General features: G+C 44.7%; 1 protein-coding gene across 1 annotated transcript in view; it reads right to left on the bottom strand.

Annotated features, from left to right (window-relative positions):
• Nucleotides 1–280: 280 nt before the first annotated feature.
• Nucleotides 281–19,835, bottom strand: part of LOC144095267 (uncharacterized) — a 113,715-nt gene continuing 94,160 nt past the window's right edge. The window contains exons 16-28 of the mRNA XM_077629045.1: nucleotides 19,634–19,730; nucleotides 19,386–19,438; nucleotides 18,808–18,904; nucleotides 17,966–18,082; nucleotides 13,327–13,415; nucleotides 11,844–11,989; nucleotides 8,055–8,173; nucleotides 7,726–7,867; nucleotides 6,111–6,271; nucleotides 5,139–5,230; nucleotides 3,481–3,624; nucleotides 1,828–1,990; nucleotides 281–466 (exon numbers count right to left, since the gene is read on the bottom strand). Coding sequence (XP_077485171.1) covers nucleotides 374–466; nucleotides 1,828–1,990; nucleotides 3,481–3,624; nucleotides 5,139–5,230; nucleotides 6,111–6,271; nucleotides 7,726–7,867; nucleotides 8,055–8,173; nucleotides 11,844–11,989; nucleotides 13,327–13,415; nucleotides 17,966–18,082; nucleotides 18,808–18,904; nucleotides 19,386–19,438; nucleotides 19,634–19,730 — 1,513 coding nt within the window. The 3' untranslated portion in view covers nucleotides 281–373. The remainder of the gene's footprint in view (nucleotides 467–1,827; nucleotides 1,991–3,480; nucleotides 3,625–5,138; nucleotides 5,231–6,110; nucleotides 6,272–7,725; nucleotides 7,868–8,054; nucleotides 8,174–11,843; nucleotides 11,990–13,326; nucleotides 13,416–17,965; nucleotides 18,083–18,807; nucleotides 18,905–19,385; nucleotides 19,439–19,633; nucleotides 19,731–19,835) is intronic.

Raw genomic sequence — 19,835 nt, 5'->3', positions numbered from 1 at the left:
GGAAATATGAAAAAAATTATAGAATGTTTATTTGCAGCAGATGAATGACAGGCTATGGGACAAGCCGAAATAGCTTACTTGCTTAATTTTGAAAATTCGGCGTTGTCCAACATTCACCAAAATGAGAGTTCACAAGCTCTTTGCATTTTAATTCGATCAAAATATGGGGGGCCGCGGCTGAAACCGAAGCGCTATCCCCGTCCTCAGGGACAGGATGTCTTTGTCATTGATTCACCGTGCAACTAAACGTTTTCAAAAAGAATATGCCATGCATCACCACCGCTTTTCCTGAAATGCTTTATTCCTACGAAACATTTATTTGAGTACACACATACTCAACAGAGTATGTTCTTCTGCGCTTCGGCAAGACCATTTATTGAGACTTTTGGTCAGCCCTTCTACGTATTCCAACGGTTATGTCTTCCGCGGTCAGAACACCGAGTCCTTTCTTAATTTTCAGAGGTACCTGCAAGAAATTCAAGAAAAAGTGTAAGTTAAAGCCTCGTTGAACTTCAAACATAAGAAAGCTTATTTTGAAGGTTTTCCGCTATTGGTAATTCATTTTATATGCACTTATGCATTACCGCCCAACGCTCTGGATTATTGGTAAAATAAGTCGTCATACTGAGTTAACAGAAACCTCATCGCGAGGTGCCTGCAGAACCAACTGCACGATTTTGCTCGAGGCTATCATTTCCCTTTGTTTTGTATGCAGCGTACGCACATCAGTCCACTTTGGCAAGACGTGCGTTTTGGGGTAAGTAGTTCTTATTGACACTGTACCATTGGCGATACCCTTTTATTCATTCGTCGTCTGCAATGTTTCATCAGGTCCTGACAGAACGCATGATGCGTGGACGCATGTTAGTCGGAGCTCTGCGCTCTAAATATACGACAGTATTGTTGTGCAGCATGACTATTCTTTGTGGCTGAGTTGTGCAACCTACAATACTCCCAGGCTCATATGCAACAGTGACAGGCTGAAGGGCGTACAGAGATTCGTATGATGTACGCCGATGTATCATTAATGAATTGTTCCGTTCATGTCAATTCATGGCCTAAATGAAGTATATAAGTGAAAGGTCGCTCATCGCCTGTGTAAAACTGACGGAATTTATTCAAATTTATTAAATTGCCCCTAAAGTCGCTCTAAGAAGGTATTACATTGGGAATCATACGAAACGCACTATAATAGCAAATTCTACGAATTCTAAATGCAGCAGGAATTGAGACACTGACACTAGATACGCAAACCAGTAATATTTGAATTAAGACCACAATTAAAAGAGAAAAGAAATTTGGAAAAGGAAGACAAATTTTGAAATACTCTCAGAAAATCAACGCCTGGCATTCAGGATACAAAGGAAAAATACGAAGAAAAAAAAGAATAGCGAACAAAATAATTAGAAAAATCCAAAAAGATATAAACGGTACTCGGCGACGTCACGTTGAAATATAAGTACGCAACATTTGATGAAATTTATTGGCGTAAACTTAAGTAGCAACATGTGATGGCAGGTTATTCCATTCAACTACGGTTCGGGGTATCAATTATCGTGCATTAAGAGCTGAATGACACGCTGGGAATTTGACTTTGTAAGGGCAATCACGCCGAGGGACTATGACAGCGGGTGATTGAAAGAAGTCATGTAAATGATTACGATGATAAAGATTATGAAAAGGTGATGGGTGAGCTTAGTTCGTCGCAGCGAAAATTGGTTCAATACGGCACGATTGACCCGAGGGTCATGTTCATGGGAACATTTACCTTACGTTAGAACTACAAGTTCACAGTAGTCTTTTTGACAAAAGGGTTTTTCTTCTTACCTGCGTTTTCTCTGTACGCACAAACTGGACGTTGTGCAGTGAGTGAAGTAGACACAGCTTGACAGACTGCAGAGCCAGACGCATACCAATGCAGTTCCTCGGTCCAGCACCAAAAGGAAAGTAGGTGTACGGCCGTATCGACTCTACGTTATCATCGCTGAATCTGCGCAGTGCAAACGGAAACAGCAAAATCATGCTCCAGCCAATCAGTAAATCAGTCAAAGAATCGTTTTTCAAAAATAAATTTGCAGGTGAGGCTGCAGAAAAACCTTCCGATCGTGAGCGTCAAATTTTATGCAGCCACCAGCCAAGAGCGACAGGGCCGAGATTTTCGGTGTTGACACACTGGCGGGAAAAACGCGAGTGGCAAATTGTTCGCGGTGAAACGCTCGGTTATCGGAGCGGCAACGCTATCATTTCTGCCGACGTGCCAGTCACGTACCGCCACTATCAATTGTGCCACGCGATAATTCCTATTGGAGCAAGAAGGGCAGCAGTGACGCTCGCTGCGTGCCGATGTATACGCTTCCGTCTTAACTGAGTGCATCTTGCAATCTTCGTTCCGTGCCTTATTGCAGCCGGCAGAGCGTTTAGCACTTGATTAATTTCGCGGTAGGCGTTTTCAGCCCATTGCAGCCGCCCGTTTACATATAAGGACCTCGCGCAAACTTCTATTTCTAGAGTGCAGGACTTCATTGTGTACTTTAGAATGCCATCATAAAGATGGCTTATGGTTTATGGGTGTTTACGTCCCAAAGCGACTCGGGCTATGAGGGACGCCGTAGTGAAGGACTCCGGAAATTTTGACCACCTGGGGTTCTTTTACGTGCACTGACATCGCACAGCACACGGGCCTCTAGAATTTCGCCTCCATCGAAATTCGACCGCTGCGGCCTGGATCGAACCCGCGTTTTTCGGGTCAGCATCAGAGTGGCATAACCACCAAACCACCACGGCGGCACTGTCATCATAAAGAATTATATCGCGGGAACCAAAATTTGAAGCACTTCTCTTTTTTTTTTTTACTTAACGATGGCAGAAATGGTGAACCTCGACTCTCTATGCAAGAAATTAGCCAAATTCAGCTATTCCGGGTTTAAGATATTTTGCTCTCATTATTCTTGTGGCCATAAGTCATTCAAAATCCTCTACCCCACTGTCAAGAAATGATCATCCCTCTACTAAAATTCCGTCTTAAAATATGGCCGCTGAGATTATTGTTTTATTTGTGCACACTCCATACACCGCACATTTTTCTGGTAACACTTGCAATGCGGACAAGATTAATCGTTTTTTACCAAAAGTGAGCTTTGTGATTTACGCTGAAGGATATAAATTATAAACTGATAATTCAAATGTGATCGCGTGAACATAACTTATAGTAGAGCGAGCACTGCAAGCTGCTGCCTTTCTCATAAGTTCGCAAATTCCGTACTCTTTTTGAAGTTAATGAGGACGTCATTTGTCGCATGCTCAGTTTTTCTCAGTTACATAGTTCTCAGTCACCCCCCGTTTAGTTAAGTGCGAGTTACAGAGGGCTCCATAATGCGGACAGTTGATGCCGCTCGGCCTTTTTATCGCAAAATTACACGATAACAATGAATGATGGCTAATGGGTAAATACTGCGGGCGCATGCAGTGAGTGATGTCTACCTCTCCGGCTTGAAACTGTCCGGGTCGGGAAACAGCTCAGGATCGCGGTGCATCGCATAAACCGGGATCACAATGGAGCATGTTTTCAGAACCTTGATGCCGGTGTCGCCAAGGACATAGTCGTCGTAGCCGGACCGTTCTAACCTGATGAAAATGAAAAATAAATCATATTTAGTTAACCACAACACTCTTGTCAAAACCCATTAAATAATGTGCGTCAAAGAAAAAGTTCAGTATTGATACGAAGATTTTCGCCTATGTAGTGCTTGAAACCTCCGACACGCGACTCTGCGAGGAGGGAATGTTTAGAGAAAGGTGTTAGTAGAAACGAGTAAAGAAATATTTCATTTAAAAATCTCTAAAAAAATTGTAGACGTGAGCATGTATTTAAGACTAGGCATTCCAAATGGCGACATAAGAAGGTTATTAAGTGCGTTCGAGAGGCCACAGCCCTCCAGATACGCAAGCGAGATGCTCAGCGCAGGGCGCTGCTGCGAACGGCAGGACAAGGAACTCACTGTACACTCCATGGTCAATGACATTTTCTGAAGTTCTTCAGTTTTAAAACGCTAACGTGTTGCCACCTTTCGTATAGACTCGCTGGGCCATGTTCCATAAAAAAAAAGGCGTTCGCAGAGGTCTGTAGTTGGGTCCCTGGACGAGGAGGATTTTTTTTTAAAACTTGAAGTTTCTAAAAACGATGATGATGGATTTTTATGGCGCAAGGGCATCTATGGCCAAAGAGCGCCATGGCACAAGGTATTTTTCAAATTCTCAAGGTGGGGTCGAAGACCCATTTCCCAAGCATTTCACCCTAAATAAGCCGAGCACCAGACCAGGGGAAAGCTTGTACCCATTGTATCACCGGTGGGTACCCGGCGGCACTGGGGATCGAACCCCGCACCTCCCGCATGCGAGGAGGATGCTCAACCACTTGGCCACCGCTGCGGTATAAGTTTCTAAAAACCTGCACAGCTATAGCCTTTTGCGCTTGAGTGGAAGTAGATGATGGTTTTGGGTTGCAGCCGCCGCACATGATAAATTTTTCTTCAACTTCGAGGTTTATGAAAAAGTTGTAGCATTTCACCAGATTTTCTGGGCTTGTCCTCTTAACTGAACACGCAAAATGTTGACGTATCAGGATCATCATTGAAACACCTTAGAAAAATCATTTCCTTGAAATAATGTTCTGTTTGTATCCAGTGTATGCTTTTTCGTGAATGAACATACTTATGTTCGACAAATGATTGTCTGGCTAGTTCTTCTTTGTAATTGTTTCGTTTTTACGATGTTTAATATCTTCTATGTATTTCAGTGCACTTTCTTTAGTTTCTTTGTTTCTGTGTGTAGTGAAATATATGTGCCTCTTTTATTGTGCAATTAATTTGAGTTGCTGATTAGTTTTGGTTCTAAGTAGCCTATGTCTGTTTGCCATTACAGCCTTGCGTAACTTGGGGTCGTGGGTATTTCAAGCTGCCCCGTGCAGGTTTTTCCAAGCCCCTCCTCGTGTAATTTATGAAAAATAAACAGATGAAATGAAACATTCGGCTCAAATTTTTAAATGTAAAACTAAACAGTGAAATGGAGAACTTAAATAACAAAGATTATGTAGATTTCTTCATACTTTCTAGTCAAAAATGACAAATATCGCTACTCACCTCGTTGCGGGCGGATACAAGCGAAGCGTTTCTGATACCACGCAATGCATGTACTTCATTCTAGATATGACGTCCAAGTCTGGCTCTTTACCCTGAGAACGAAAAACGCAAGAATACGATCGTATTAGAATTTCAACCTGCTTTTGTTTTCTTTTTAAACGCTGCTCTAAACAGCACGCGGGTACCTGCATCGGCAGCGAACTTCCAAATTGTCATTAATTTGGCTTCCGATTTCGGCATGAAAAGGGAAATGTTAGGTGACGTGGTGCGGCCTTCCTTTTGTCACAGAGACGAGTATCCAATGTTTTTTCTTTCACCACTGAATGCCATTGCATGCTTTAAGAACGATGTAATTAGGGTTCGTTGTTCGACCACATGGCAGTGACAGCAGTGTGGAAATTTACAAGAGGCCCGTCCCCAACGCGGATATGGCGAACTCCCATTTGCGCACTATGCTGGTATTCTATTCAGGAGTTTGAATACCAAAAAGTATGATCATAATTCTTGATCCCTCAGTGAAGGCGCAAAACACAAAACAGCCTAACGAGGGCTGAGCTTCCATGCTCCACGGCTGCCATGCTCCTGGTTCCGTTAATCATCAATAAGAACGTTTCTGGAGCTAGGGCAAAGGCAATTTAAGCACAGTACGCTTAAGAAACGCCCCGATTTGTGCTTGTTTCTATAGTGTAGCGCTAATAAGATAAGACGTAAGTGCAATATCAGAACAAAAAAAAAAACCAGCGCACACACCCAGGGATGCATTTGCGCGCGTGCGAGCCGTTCTTTTGGTGTGCTGTTTCTTTCGAAGACGAACAGGAAAAAAATTGGCAAAATTTGAAGAAAAAAACGTTTACATCATCGTAAGCTGACTGACGAACCAAGTTACCTTGCATGAGTTGCAGGAATGTCAGAAAAAAAAAGAGCTCGCACATTTGACGCCACTCATTCACGCAGACAGAAGAGGACACTTGCATGTTTCGCCATGCAGTCGTCCACTTCCCTTCTGAGCTTCTCCTGCGCTTCGGGGTGTAGGGCGAGAAGGTAGACGGCGAAGGCCAGAGTTGACGAGGTAGTCTCCTGGCCCGCAAGGAAAAACAGGACGCACTGAGCCAGCGCCTCTAGTTCCGTCAGACCTCGTGGGGAGAAGTCAGTGGCGAAAAGTCAACCAGCATCCCAAGGGAGACATCAGCATAATGATTCTTCAATGTTTGATAGGCACAAGCAGCACAACTAAAGAGAAAATAACTGCAGTTAAAGTGCGGCAGGGGACGTTACAAGAAATTTAATATCATGGGACTGCACTTTGTCCAGCTTGCGGTTACGTTATCGTTACTTTCCTCTCTATAGAACACTAAAAGGCAAGAAATGTTGTACCAGGTATTTTGAGTGCGCATGCTCGCATATATGGTCCACGTAATTCTGTCAGTGGCTCGTTGTCCGCAGTGAACACGCGCAGTACATGGAGGGGAGGCGGGCGTACGAAAGGTTCATACGGTTATCATTCAGTTTGACCCCTCGTGTTTATATTCAGTAAGATTAAGTGCGACGTAATGGTCAACTTCAGCAAGATTGAAGAAAATGCATAGAAAGCGCTCATTCCGCTACGCATCAAAGACACGTCCATCCCTCTTCGCTTGAAAATATGTCAGTTCTGGCTTCAGCCTCTGTTGAGCAGTTCGTACAACCAGACACACCACTTAAATTCACCACACTTACTGGAAAAGCGGAGCGCAAATGCGACCACCAAGAATATACAGCATAGAAACAGTAGAGGCCTAGGATTTACATGGCGCGTGTCGTGCAAATCTCCTTATGCCTTGCTGTCACTTTCACAGATACGTGTAAACTAAATATTCTGAGCTGTGTAATTCCGTGCCCTTTCCCCGTGTGTCACGCTAATTGGCACATATAACCCTTTAAATGAACGCATTGGAATACACTCCCTCTTTCAGTCCCAACAACTTGGTATGTCTGGAGAAGCCGCAAAAATACTTTACGCACAGGAAAGTTAGGAAACGGCTCCGTCAAGTTTCGCATCATTCGTGACTGCTTACAGTCTTTATGTGCCTTCAAACTGCGTGGTTTTCCACAATGGACTCACTTCCATAACTACACGATCTTCTCTGACAAAATAAACTCCCCCTCTTTCAGTGTTTCGAAGAATCCAAAGCGACATCTGTATCGAACTCCGACGAGAATGTGCCCTTCTGTGCCCTCTTAGAGCACATAACCAAAACGGTACATTCAGGAAAGCGTTTACCCATTGGCCCATGATGATTTTATGACATAGGACTAGCAGGGATGCATAGTCACAGACTTAGGTTAGGTGAGGTTTAGCTGTCTTCAACTGTGCTGGTTGGGTTATGTTAGGTTCGTTCAGACCGGGTAGGTTTGGCGCGTACCCACATGGGCCCACAAGCACTTGTAGCCCAAGTCCTCCCGCATAATATTAGTCTTAGGCAGTACGTGAGCTTAAGAGTTTTTGGTTACAGCATGCGACGCTGGCACCTTTTCCCCCGAGAGGCCCTGTTCTTTGGAGCGATGTAAGGAGATTGCAAGAATTCGCTGAAAGCAACTTGATATATACGTTTTGTGGAAGCAGTTGTTTCCAGCTTTGCATCCGAGTCGACATCGAACAGCTTGCTTTCCAGCTCGGACGAAGTCTCAGAACTTGCAGACAGTTTGCCGTCCTGGGCGTCCATCATGAGCTGGAGGAAATCTTCCTGGCGCTGAAAAAAGGGGAAGATTTTCGGGCATAGTTCATCGTGCGCAAGGCAGGTGATCATGAACGTGCTGTTCTGTATGCAACGAAAAGTTTCGTTCCATTTGACTTTTAAATACAAATGATTCATAATACCTTACATAACGTTCCACATGGATACAGAAAACGAATACGAAAGGAACCGATTGCCATACCTGACCATTCTGGCGTCTCTGGCTGATGATACGCTTGGAAACGTTGCCGAAGTATTCGAATGGATCGCTCCAGCTCCCAAGCCTGAGCCGAAAAACTGTTGCCAGCCAAGGAAAAAGTACTGAAAAAGAGATCGACGCATTGAGAACATTCACGCTGGTAAAGAAGGAGCAAGCCACTACATTTTCGTCTCTAGGTGCAGGTCAGCTGACAAAAGTAGAGATGCTCAAGTTCTTCAAAAGCCCCGCTGAATTGCACGTAGCAAAAGAAACCACGCGACGAACGCTGCACCTGCTGTGTCCAGTTTCACGCTACGTTTGGCCATGAACATTATCGGCTATTGAAGCTTTTCTACCTACTGAAGTTTACGTTTTCTTACCAGTTGCCAGTAATTGGCACGTGCTGCGTAGAGATGGTGCAAAGTAAAAATAATAGCAGTGGTTGTGATGACGTACTAATGTAAGGAGAAATATGGCTAATGTAACTAACCACAGCAAACGGCAAGCTGCCGGCCTACTCCCATTCCCTATAATATTCCGAGTTCACTTGTTTGTCTTCGAGGCTGCTTATATACAGGCGAAGCCATCGAAGGTTTGCTGAACTGCAGTATCAGTGCACGTAAGAATCCCACTGTCACTTTTGTCTTGCCGTGATTTTCGTGACCGAGTGCTGCTTTTCATTTATAAAGCATGAACATCTGTGTGTCGCGCTAACTTCTAACAACTGCATCACTGAGCAAATGTGTCGCATGCGGCAGCATGTCAGCCTACACAAGAAGCTTGTGCGATTCGGGGAAACACCCAGCCAAAAGGAAACATCGTTTGGGGGTATGTTCGGCTTCATAACACAGATTTATCGTGGCGTTTTAAAGAGATTGCTTCGAAATGACGAAGGATACTTGGGCGCACTCTTATTTAAAGTATTCGCCAACTGCTAACAAAGAGCAGCCTCCATGGGTACTCTGTGACACGAGAAAAATATCTATTTCTGAAAGTTTTGCTTACATGATTTCAATGGGCCCTGCTACCGTTCTGTACCCCCAGGCAGGAATCACCCGCAGGTGCACGTAACGCACTGTTTTAAGAATACAACGGCTCAAAAATGACGTCTAATGTTTTCAAAATCGGTTCTAGGATACACTTTGTTACTCGTCATGAAGGGGCGGCATCATAGATGCACTGTGAAATCAGAAAACTGCTTTGAAAACTTTTGCTTCCACGCATTCCAAAAGTTGGAAACCTAAACTTTTACCGCCGCGTCTGCTCTAGTGTCTGCGAGCGCCACCTTTGCTTGTATACACGGCGTTGGTCTATTAATTTGAAATTGGTTGCGTTTGAAGCAAAAGATAGAAATGAGGTAACAAAGCATACCCAGAACTTTGTTTTCCAGAAAAAAACAGCTGACAATTATCATCTATAGCTTCATTTTAGCCCCGTGTAGCCCTGAAAATACAATTCCGAGTGTTGGATAAAATATGGCTGCTAGAACGATTAAAGCTGCTAAGCTGTAATTAGCATTTCGATATCCGATTTCAACATAAGTCTTGTTTATGCAGGAATGAACTTAAAGGGGCCCGGAACACATTTTCAGTGCATTGTTTTGCCTCTTGGTTGCATAGAATGAGTTATAGTGATGCTATTAGCATCGGTCGTACCGCATATATTGAGGTTTTTAATATTTTAATTCGCTCGCAAAAACAACTTCGTGGTGCTGACGGTGTGATTATACAGTGGCGGTTTTCAGCAGCGGATATGATATCACTTAGTGCGATCTTGATACTTGGAAAAAGAGTAAATATACTGGAAGTTGTGTTAATAACTAGAGGTACGTCTTGTCAAGTTTCTGTGTTTTATATTGCATTAACAAAACCAACTTTTTTGCCCTAGATAAAATCACTGTAAAGCAAGCAAAACAAAAATACACCACCAGAGGCTCTGGCTGCTTTTTGCATCTAAGGACTTTGCGCCTCTCTGTAAACATCCTACGACCTTGCACTCAACACTTATGGCTACTCTCTATGTATCTGAGAGCGACTTTGCGGAATCGATTCGATCGAGCCATTGCACTCTATAAGCGTTCGTTTCGGTCCCAAGGAAGGATGTGTTCGTTTCACATTTAGCAGGCGGTCCCAAGGAAGGATGCGTTCGTTTCACATTTAGCATGCAGTGCGCATCGTGTGCTTGTGGAGGATCACCGGGCCGCGGAGCCAGATGGCGCCACGTTCCCGTCAACAGCGCGCGCTACTTGCTCGCCGTGACCAACCAGCGCGCTAGGAGCGACGGGCGATGGTTGGCGGTTAGCAGTAGCGGTACGCGCTATGCTAAATGTGTCTGGTATCTTGCGCAGGCTGTCACACCGTCGCAGTACCTCGCACTCGAGTTCGGATCCATAAGTAAGGGAACGTCACTGGTCAGTGCTGCCTTCCGCGCCGTCGACGTGACGAGGAAGCATCGCTGGGTCAGCTGGGCATTCACATGGTTGTTGTAACCATGCAAACGGCACTGCCAGCCTTGGCATGAGCGAGTTACAGAGAACAGGTAATAATAATAATAATAATAATAATAATAATAATAATAATAATAATAATAATAATAATAATAATAATAATAATAATAATAATAATAATAATAATAATAATATTTGGTTGTATGGGAAAGAAAATGGCGCAGTATCTGTCTCATTTATCGTTGGACACCTGAACCGCGCCATAAGGGAACGGATAAAGGAGAGAGTGAAAGAAGAAAGGAAGAAGAGGTGCCGTAGTGGAGGCCTCCGGAATAATTTCGACCACCTGGGGATCTTTGACGTGCACTGGCATTGCACAGCACACGAGCACCTTAGAGTTTTTCCTCCATAAAAACGCAGCCGCCGCGGTCGAGTTCGAACCCGGGAACTCCGGATCAGTAGTCGAGCGCTTTAACCACTGAGCCACCGCGGCGGATGCACAGGCAACCATGGAGTGCAAACTTCCGACAAGTGCTCAGATAGGCTGTTTTGATTTGTCGCACTAAGTGTCGTCATTGGGAGAGTGAAATGGGAATGGGAAGCTGCGCGAAAACCGAGTTGAGGGCAGTGTTTTATTTGCTTGAATTTTGAAATTTCTTCATTGCATAACTCCCGTCCTTATGCATCGATTCTAGTAATTGTTTTTGGAGTCAACATATGTGTGACATAAAGAATCTATATGAAGTGTAACCGGCATCCGTTCAAGCGGTGTTTCGCAGCCCCTTTAATAAGGAAGATATAACCTCATGGTGTAATCTGCGTCCATCTGAAATAAACAGCAGGTGTTGTACAAAATTGTCATCTATTTGTGCTTTGGACCAAATGACAATAATTTACAGTTTGAAAAACGTTGTTGTGCGAGTCTTGGTATCTTTTTCACAGAATGAACTCAACGCTTCAGATCAAATTATCCTCCAGTCTTTACAAGAACTTTTTATTATTACAGCGAATTTCGTGAAGTTCCTTTCAGTGAGTTAGCGGCCTCTTGAACAGAACGCATCAGCGTTACCTTAACAACTATGGCAAGAAAACATGAGTTTTGTAATTTATGTCATAGAAAGTAATCACGTTTACGTCTGCTTCCGAAGTGGGGATGTATCGTTAGTCGGAGGGACATTACCGTTGATGAGTTCCACCTGCTTTTATCATTCATTTTTCTAATGCAACCTATCGGCAAAGAGCGAGTTTCTTGAGCGTCTTATCGACGTTGACACCTAGCTCAGCTGGATTCATGTCGCCAATATCGTTAGGCAGTGAATAAAATGCACTTGAGCAGAGGACTGTACCTGCGAGAAGCACCTTCCATGATAATCTTGCCGAGAATGCCTTGTTGGCTTGCGCCACGAACTCGTTGGTGGCATCCGTGTGGGAGTCCACTTTGGTCCCAAACGCGCATCTCGCTATCACGTCCAGCGAGTAGTGGCCGTAGAACCTGCAAAGTTAGGAGGGAATAAAGTGAGTTGTCAACTTAAAAATTTTTAGGTCGTCAACGTCAAAACGTTCACACTTGTAGAACCACCGTTCCCGAGCTCATCGAAAGTAGATGCACCGAGGAGGCACTGAATGATCGAAAAAAAGGTAAGTGCGAGAAAAAATATGGGTATGTAAGATAGTGCCCGAGGATTATCTATCTGTACAAACATACAGTCGAATTTGTATACAGCAGAGGTAACCTAACCTCTTTTTCATTCTCTGAGTCTTCGCGGCTCCTTGTAGACCGTCACTGACACACCCTTAGCAAATGCATGTCACTGACTTCTGTGTTCACAAATGGCAGAAATAATTGGCACGTGGTTTTTTACGAAATCAACACCTGCGCTTTTGGAGCACGGAGACAAAATAATTCGAAGTCTTAAAATTGCAGACGATTAGGTTAGGAATGCTACCGGCCCCGAAAAAGGAGCTAAGAGGTATATTCCCTAGCTACTGAGCGTGTGCTGGGAGTAACGGTCAACTTTAGCTAGGCGCGTGATGCCTCCAGCAAAGCGCACAAAGGCCATTTCAAAAATTAACAGACACCTAGGCAATGCTTAGCGTCGTTTTATAATAGTACAATGTAATCGTCGGCTTTACCAAGCACGACCTAGCTGGGCCACACGTACAGCACACATGAATCGAAATTGATTAGTCGCGATGTTTCACGTTTCCTCGTTTGAATTTCACGCGCACGGATAGTTCGCATAGTACCCACAAGGCCTCCGAGGGTGCCACCCAGTTCGCTAAATTTAGCTGCGAAACTCTGTTGCCAGACTAGCGGCGCCATTACAAGCGTCATGGCGCACATCACTCTGGGGTCCGACGAGCTCCCAAGACTATCGCTAGAGGACGCCGCAGCTTCCGCTAAATTTAGCGGCAGAACTTTGGTGCAACTGCGTGTGTTTGCAGAACAAGCGTTACGGCGCACATGAGCATGGCGAGCTGACGAGTTGCGTAAGCTATCACTTAAAGAGAGCGTCGTTCAATCAATCACTCATTCTTCATCCCGGATAGGAAAAATGTAAATAAATAACGTTGCAACGAACTGTAGAACTAGCTTTCAAAGCAACACGCTAAACTGTAAAACACGGAAAAAAAAAATCTCGAGTGTAAATGTCGCACTCAACGAAGTTTGAAATCTTTCGTTTCTCCTCCTCTCGCGTGTATCTTGCTGTATCTATAATTTACTTCTTCCTGTTTGGCCAAGTTCACTTTCAGAGTAATTCAGAATAAGGAGGTGGTGTAATACACAACAAGGTTACCCTTTTATGTGAGGTCCGCGGCTGCACTTACCGCTTGACATCGATGTCGTCATTTCTTTCAGCGGCAGCCGTGAGATGCTCACATGTGATCCTTGCACAGTCCTGAATCAATGCATTCATCTGAAATGCATTCGAGAATTAAGTGATATAATCTAGGAAAATGATCTCTTTCTGAAGACGTTCAAGCATTTCTTCGCTTGCAAACTTCCTTCATCTCCTGCCTGTGCACCCTCATTCAGCTTGGGACAGGCAGCTGGTGAATGTAGAAGATAGAAATGAGGTTAGTCGGGGAAACAAAGGTGTTCGGGAGAGCAAGCTCTGATAAAGCACCTCAGGGCTCTTCTGAGATCATAACTCGTGGCTCGGTGTTTCATTACGGACATTTTCTCTTTTTGCCTTTCTGGGAAATTTAAAGATAAGTGATGAGTGAAAACCAACTCGCCCCATTCTCTGCCCTGCACGTACCGATGACAGCTCGATTAGTAAGAAACACGGAAGGGAGAGTAGACCACAAGACACATGTTGCATGCGCGTCTCTTTGCTGTCTCCCAAAGGCTTTTCGAAGTCTAGCATCCATTGGGATACCGTCGGCTACATCTACATAAAGGTGTGTCTGGCTTTGCTTTTTGTACAGGTGTTTATATTGTACGTCCAGATTTCAAGACAGTTGCAGCAATACCGAGTGCCCCTGGTGGCCAAGGCAATACACAAAACGTGATGTTGCTGATGAAAGTAGTGGTTCGAACCCGACCGCGGCGGCTGCGTTTTTATGGAGGAAAAACGCTAAGGCGCCCGTGTGCTGTGCGATGTCAGTGCACGTTAAAGATCCCCAGGTGGTCGAAATTATTCCGGAGCCCTCCACTACGACACCTCTTCTTCCTTTCTTCTTTCCCTCCCTCCCTTATCCCTTCCCTTACGGCACGGTTCAGGTGTCCAACGATATATGAGACAGATACTGCGCCATTTCCTTTCCCCCAAAACCAATTATTATTATTATTATGAAAGTAGCTGTTACACACACACAATATATATATAAATATATATATATATATATATATATATATATATATATATATATATATATATATATATATATGCCTAGTGTGCTCGGTACAGGAAAGCGTTGCGTGTGAACATTAATTGCTTTCGAGGAAGAGAAAGACGCACGCAACAAGCTTGCCTCGAGGCAGGGGTGTGGAAGTCAATGAAAGAAGAGAGAAAGAGGTGCGTGGAACAACAACACACGCAAATCCTTTCACCTTCTCGCTCGCAGCTGAATCGCCTTCCCTTAACGTGAAGACATGTTGGTTTCGCCTCATCGCTCTCGCCTGCTCGCCGCACTTTCCTTTAAAACAAGCGCACCACCCTTCCTAAATGTTATTTTACTGGGTTAGCAGAAAGAGCGACATTCCCGAAAACGGCGGCAGTGTGCGCAACCTCGGCGAGTGAAGCCTCCACTAGAGTTACTGTACAGTACCTAGAGTAGCGCGTAGGTAATCCATATTGCTCCCTCAAGCAACCAAATTACGAGTGAAAGCCGCAACTTGCATGCAGGAGGTGGACTTGGTGTAGTGGTTAAGAGCAGGTGTAGGCTCAATACGTTTGATTCTGGCTGCCGAACTTGTTTTATTCTAGGCAGATTACTGCTGTATTGAGTGACACAGCTTACTAGTAATGCGTCGGCTGCACCAAGGCCTATCTGAATGAGTTACGAACGAAATGCTCCCCATCTGGTGAATTGGTGGCGCCATCTGTTATAAACGCTACAAATCACATTGTGGACAATCCATTTGAATACACGTGTTTGGTCTGTGACCGTTCCTGCCTTGAGATAAGAAGGACCTGATACTTTTGCCGGCATCACTGAACTCAAACTTTCTCAAACCCAATTTACTGATGTTGGCTTGACCCAGATTCAGTGCTGTTCTTCGTGTCAGGATTCCACACTTGTTTAAAACAACTGGTTGTGTCCTTCCGCCAATCCCACGTAGTTTGCCTCCGTTGAGCGCGGCTGTGGAACGTTGAAATTCGCCTCATATCTTCATGCATATTTGGCGCTTAATGAATCGCGGGGATCAAAATCGTATCTGCGAGACGATACTAAACGTTGAGGTCGCCATGGACAATATGGTTACGTCGCTACCAAAAGGTACTGACCTCGAGCATGGGTTGAACGTTCTTATCAAACCAATAGCCAAGACGGCTTACATACGGGCGTTGGGCGATTTAACTCCATGACGTGATGATTTTAGTTACAATACGCTATACAAGTATTCAACCCTACGGTCGATGCAGCCACACTTCAGCGATAAGCCGACGAAGATGTGGCCGGCAATGAGACCGAAATTCCGCTGATACAGGAATGTAAACATATGAGTGATCCTACACAAGGGGTCAACGCAATCTCGGCGTTTCAGCATGCAGCAGTCTGGGACGACGACATGGTTTTAGTCATGGCTCCCGGGGAAGGGCGGAAGCCTGGAAGCGTGTTGTTTGAGGAGAAGGCTGAAGAGCTGTCCTCTCCGCAACTGTACTTGGATGAACCACGCAAGAATAACCCACTAGTCATGCGCAGTCTTTACTCGATGACTTTCAGTGAAATCACAAGAACGAACCGCCGGGCAGCTACTGCTCATCATTTCCTTTTCGTGTAGTGCATAGTTCAGACATAGCCTTCCATAAAGAAGACGGACTACAACTAAACATCCTCACGCGCGAGCAACTACAAGGCAAGTAGTTTTTCGAACATGCACGTGACCAAGACACGATGGCTCTCCTACACGGTGCACTAGCCGCCGCGGTGGCTCAGTGGTAAAGGCGTTCGGCTGCTGACCCGAAAGACGCGGGTTCGACCCTGGCCGCGGTGGTCGAATTTCGATGGAGGCGAAATTCTAGAGGTCCGTATACTGTGCGATGCCAGTGCACTTAAAGAACCCCAGGTGGTCGAAAATTCCGGAGCCCTTCATTGCGGCGTCCCTCACAGCCTGAGTCGCTTTGGGACGTTAAACCCCCATAAGCCATACCAAGACAAGGTGCACTAAGTACATCGTTCAATATTGTATGCGACGAAAGGAAGATTCATTACCTCTCATTCTACAACCGTGTAACCCCACTGTGTTTCTAACCCTTTCGGCATCAGAGATCATTGGCCGGAACTCCTACTGCAGAACGTCTGGCGAAACGTCTGCCGAGCGGCCGCGGTAGCTGTATATGCTCACAACGGCACTTATCTTTTGTACGAAGTCTTTACGTTGGAGCTAGAGGGTGATGTCGACAGTCGCATTGGTGAAATGTGTGCCGTGCGTTTGCCTAACGTCTTGGTGCTTCCGTGCGACTGCCTTGCGCTAACTGCCCCCATATGACCGATGTCATTATAGTTTTCTGTACGCATCAGAAACCGTACATGAGACATAGTGTAATGCTGGTTGGGGATTTCAACCTTCCTGAGAGGTGCAAGGCATTTATCCAAGCCACTAGAAACTTCACATCGGATCCGTCAAAGCCGGCAATGAGTCACAGTACCTGTAGAGACTTTCGAAAATAAGTCGTCTTTAGTTACAGCGCACGATTTACACACAATTTAGAGGTCACAAAGCTCTCGTATTCCGTTCCGTGAATAAGTGCTTGCGACAAATGTTTGTGGCGAAACCAAAGTCATAGCAACTTTCTTCGATTAATGCGCTAAGCCCGTAAGACCAGTCCTAAAACTATTTTTATTCAATAACGCCCGCTGATCCCCTCCCTCGAGGCTACATCGGACAACACGCAACGGTTGTTCTCCAGGAAAGTGCTGATGACTAGTCCCATACTTATTAAGCACCTAAAGCGAGGTAACCAAGGAAAAAAGAGAGTAAGAGCGTAATATGCGCCCTGGCGTAAAACCTGGACATCGGCCACAGATACAGCGCAAAATACGTGGACTAGTTAAGCAAAGGGAATAGAACACTTTTCTCTAGAAGGCTCAACCCATTATTCGCGATTGAACCAATCCATGCGGTCCCTGACAGCAGAGTCAAGAAGCGGAGTTGGGAGGTCCACGTAGCAGACGCCCCTCACAAGCTTAATAGAACACCGTTAACTTAGCTCTCGCGCAGCCGCAAAAACATAAAAAAATGACCGTCGATTTGCGCAATTGGGCCAAATGCGAATTAGGTGAGCTAGCTCTTCGGCTTTCCCTTCGGCTCCGGTGTTCGGAGCCACTGTTCACGGATGGAGTTTGTTCGGATAGCAATAATGAATTATTGCCCATACATCCCGAATTGGTCATTCTCTATCTCTATGCATTCATAGAACCATGGGAGTCCTCGCACCACTCCTGGCGCCGTGGTGCAACGGTCAAGCGATGCGCCACTGCCCTGCGATGGCAGGTGCTGCCACCGGTGGGGATGTGCGACGCAGGTTGCTTTTTCCGAGCAACCTCTCGCGCCCAAGCGTTCATTTAACTGCCACCTGCCTAGGTGGATACTGCTACCGCGTGTGTTTTTTTTAATTCACAAGCAATATTTGTATACCCTCGTCGCTTCAGTTTCAGTCTGAGGCCGAAAAGCGCTCTTCACCAACCGTGAACAGGAAGGCCACTCATCATCTCAGAACCGGAGTGGAAAGAGTGTCTCACGGCTTTGGAATGGATCGGTATAGGGAGGCACTGTCAAGTTCACACTACCGCATACCTTACGCAACTTCCCGGTTGAGAAAGCCGGGCTCGCTGCGGGACGAATTGACCGCCAGCGCTCCACATTTGCCAACACCATCATGTTGTCGACGATAGGGTGCGAGCTGCGCCGATGCTGCGATGACAAACGAACAGTAACAAAACTGTCAAGACTGAAAATTCACAAATGAAGGCAACGGATTATAAGATGTGTCAGTTAATAGAATGAGCAGAGTTCAGACGAACGGAGGACGTTAAAAGCTCTGCGGTGGGATCCGGTACAGCAGCAAGACAAAAATTCGCTTAATATCTTCATGTGGGCTAGTTGTTCATTCAGCATGAAAAATGACAGCGCAAAGGAAACGAGGATGACACGAAAAAAACATGTACAATCAGCGCTTTCCCCGTGGTCAGTACATTTCTTCAAAGTCGCTCTCATTTCTTTTGAGCTGATCTTTTCTGTGATAAAGACAAAATGCAGAAATTTTCATTGACTAAATATATATATAGAATATAGATGTTTTTTTTTTTTTCAAAAGATGAAGCACAGATTTGGCTTTGCCAGATTGATTTTTCCAGCCCAGATTGATTTTACCGTGTTTTAATTTCTTCGGCTTTGTTCTAAATGACGAAAACCAAATTTATTTATGGATTAAGAATGCCTATTTTCGAGTCATGTATACAACACGCTGATGTCAAAAGGCTACTTGTTCTGTGCCTCTAAAAATACGAACGCAGTCTATTATGTGAACATTCTTCAGATAATTCATTTATTCACCACGGTATATTACGCGCTAGCGCACCAATGGTAATAATGTCTGAGGCCCATCCAAAGGGCACAAATCGCTGAGCTTCACGTACCATTCTGTTGGGCAAAAGTTGGAAATCCTTAACCAGAACCTGTTTTATCAAATGAGGTTCGGCAACTACCAGGGCGGGTTTCCCTCGTTCGTAGATTCTGAGAAAAAGTAAGAAAGAAAAGTGTACAAAGCAGAGCAGCTCTTTCAAACAGGTATTCGATTAGCACAACTGTAGATCTGGCACGCGTAAGCAAACATCGCAGCATGGTACCATGCGTTGTCGCATCGCTGGGGTACAGACGGCGCATACATTTTCGAAAGGCTCATGGCATTCTTTCCGCATTGTATTTTGCTGATAGTGTGTGTCAAACATAAACCTTAGTGTCAAAACGTCATTAATCATAGAGGTGCAACATTAATAAGATATAGAGGCAGATTTTTAGTTTGTAACGGCCCAAATGAGCCTGAGTTTATAACCTGACGACATGTTGGCAGTGCAAGAAAGGAGGGCGGAGTGCGTATTTTTGCATAGTGTTCACGCAAGCCTGCTAGAAGTGAAAATTTTAATCTCGAAGAGCAAACAACTGGCATAGCACATTTTAATAACCTAGTGGCAAATGCCAGTTACAAGAAACTTACCCGAATAATCGTCCCATTTTCTGATATCTTTCCTGGTCGCTGAGGCACAGCGGCTGAAAAAAAAAAAAAGAATGCTTTCACATTCATTGTAGAGAAGTTCCACGCGCCTTTTACAGAAAGTTCGTTATTATCTATGCATTTTAATATATTCATAACTATAAGCCGTCTAACGTGCAAAAACAATAAATAACAGCCAAATTGCGCTCGTATTAAAAATATGCACAAATCTACAGGACGCAAAATTTTACCTTTGATAGTAACCTCTTGGCAGGGCCCAATATCAAAGAAAACTTCTCGTGAGGCACATTCTGTTTCTTCCAGTAGTTTCGTTGTCTTGTGGCGTACCTACGAAGATGGAAAATTCTATGCGTCTATTCTCAGAGTGCTTTCTAGTAGAGGCATAAACTGAAGTCGTCCTTCCTCTCGTATTGAAAGATGCTTATGCATATA

This window comes from Amblyomma americanum, chromosome 6 (genome assembly GCF_052857255.1).
Source record: "Amblyomma americanum isolate KBUSLIRL-KWMA chromosome 6, ASM5285725v1, whole genome shotgun sequence".
NCBI classification, from domain to species: domain Eukaryota; kingdom Metazoa; phylum Arthropoda; class Arachnida; order Ixodida; family Ixodidae; genus Amblyomma; species Amblyomma americanum.
The sequence above is the reverse complement of the archived record's forward strand: the minus strand, read 5'-3'. Positions and strand labels throughout refer to the sequence as shown.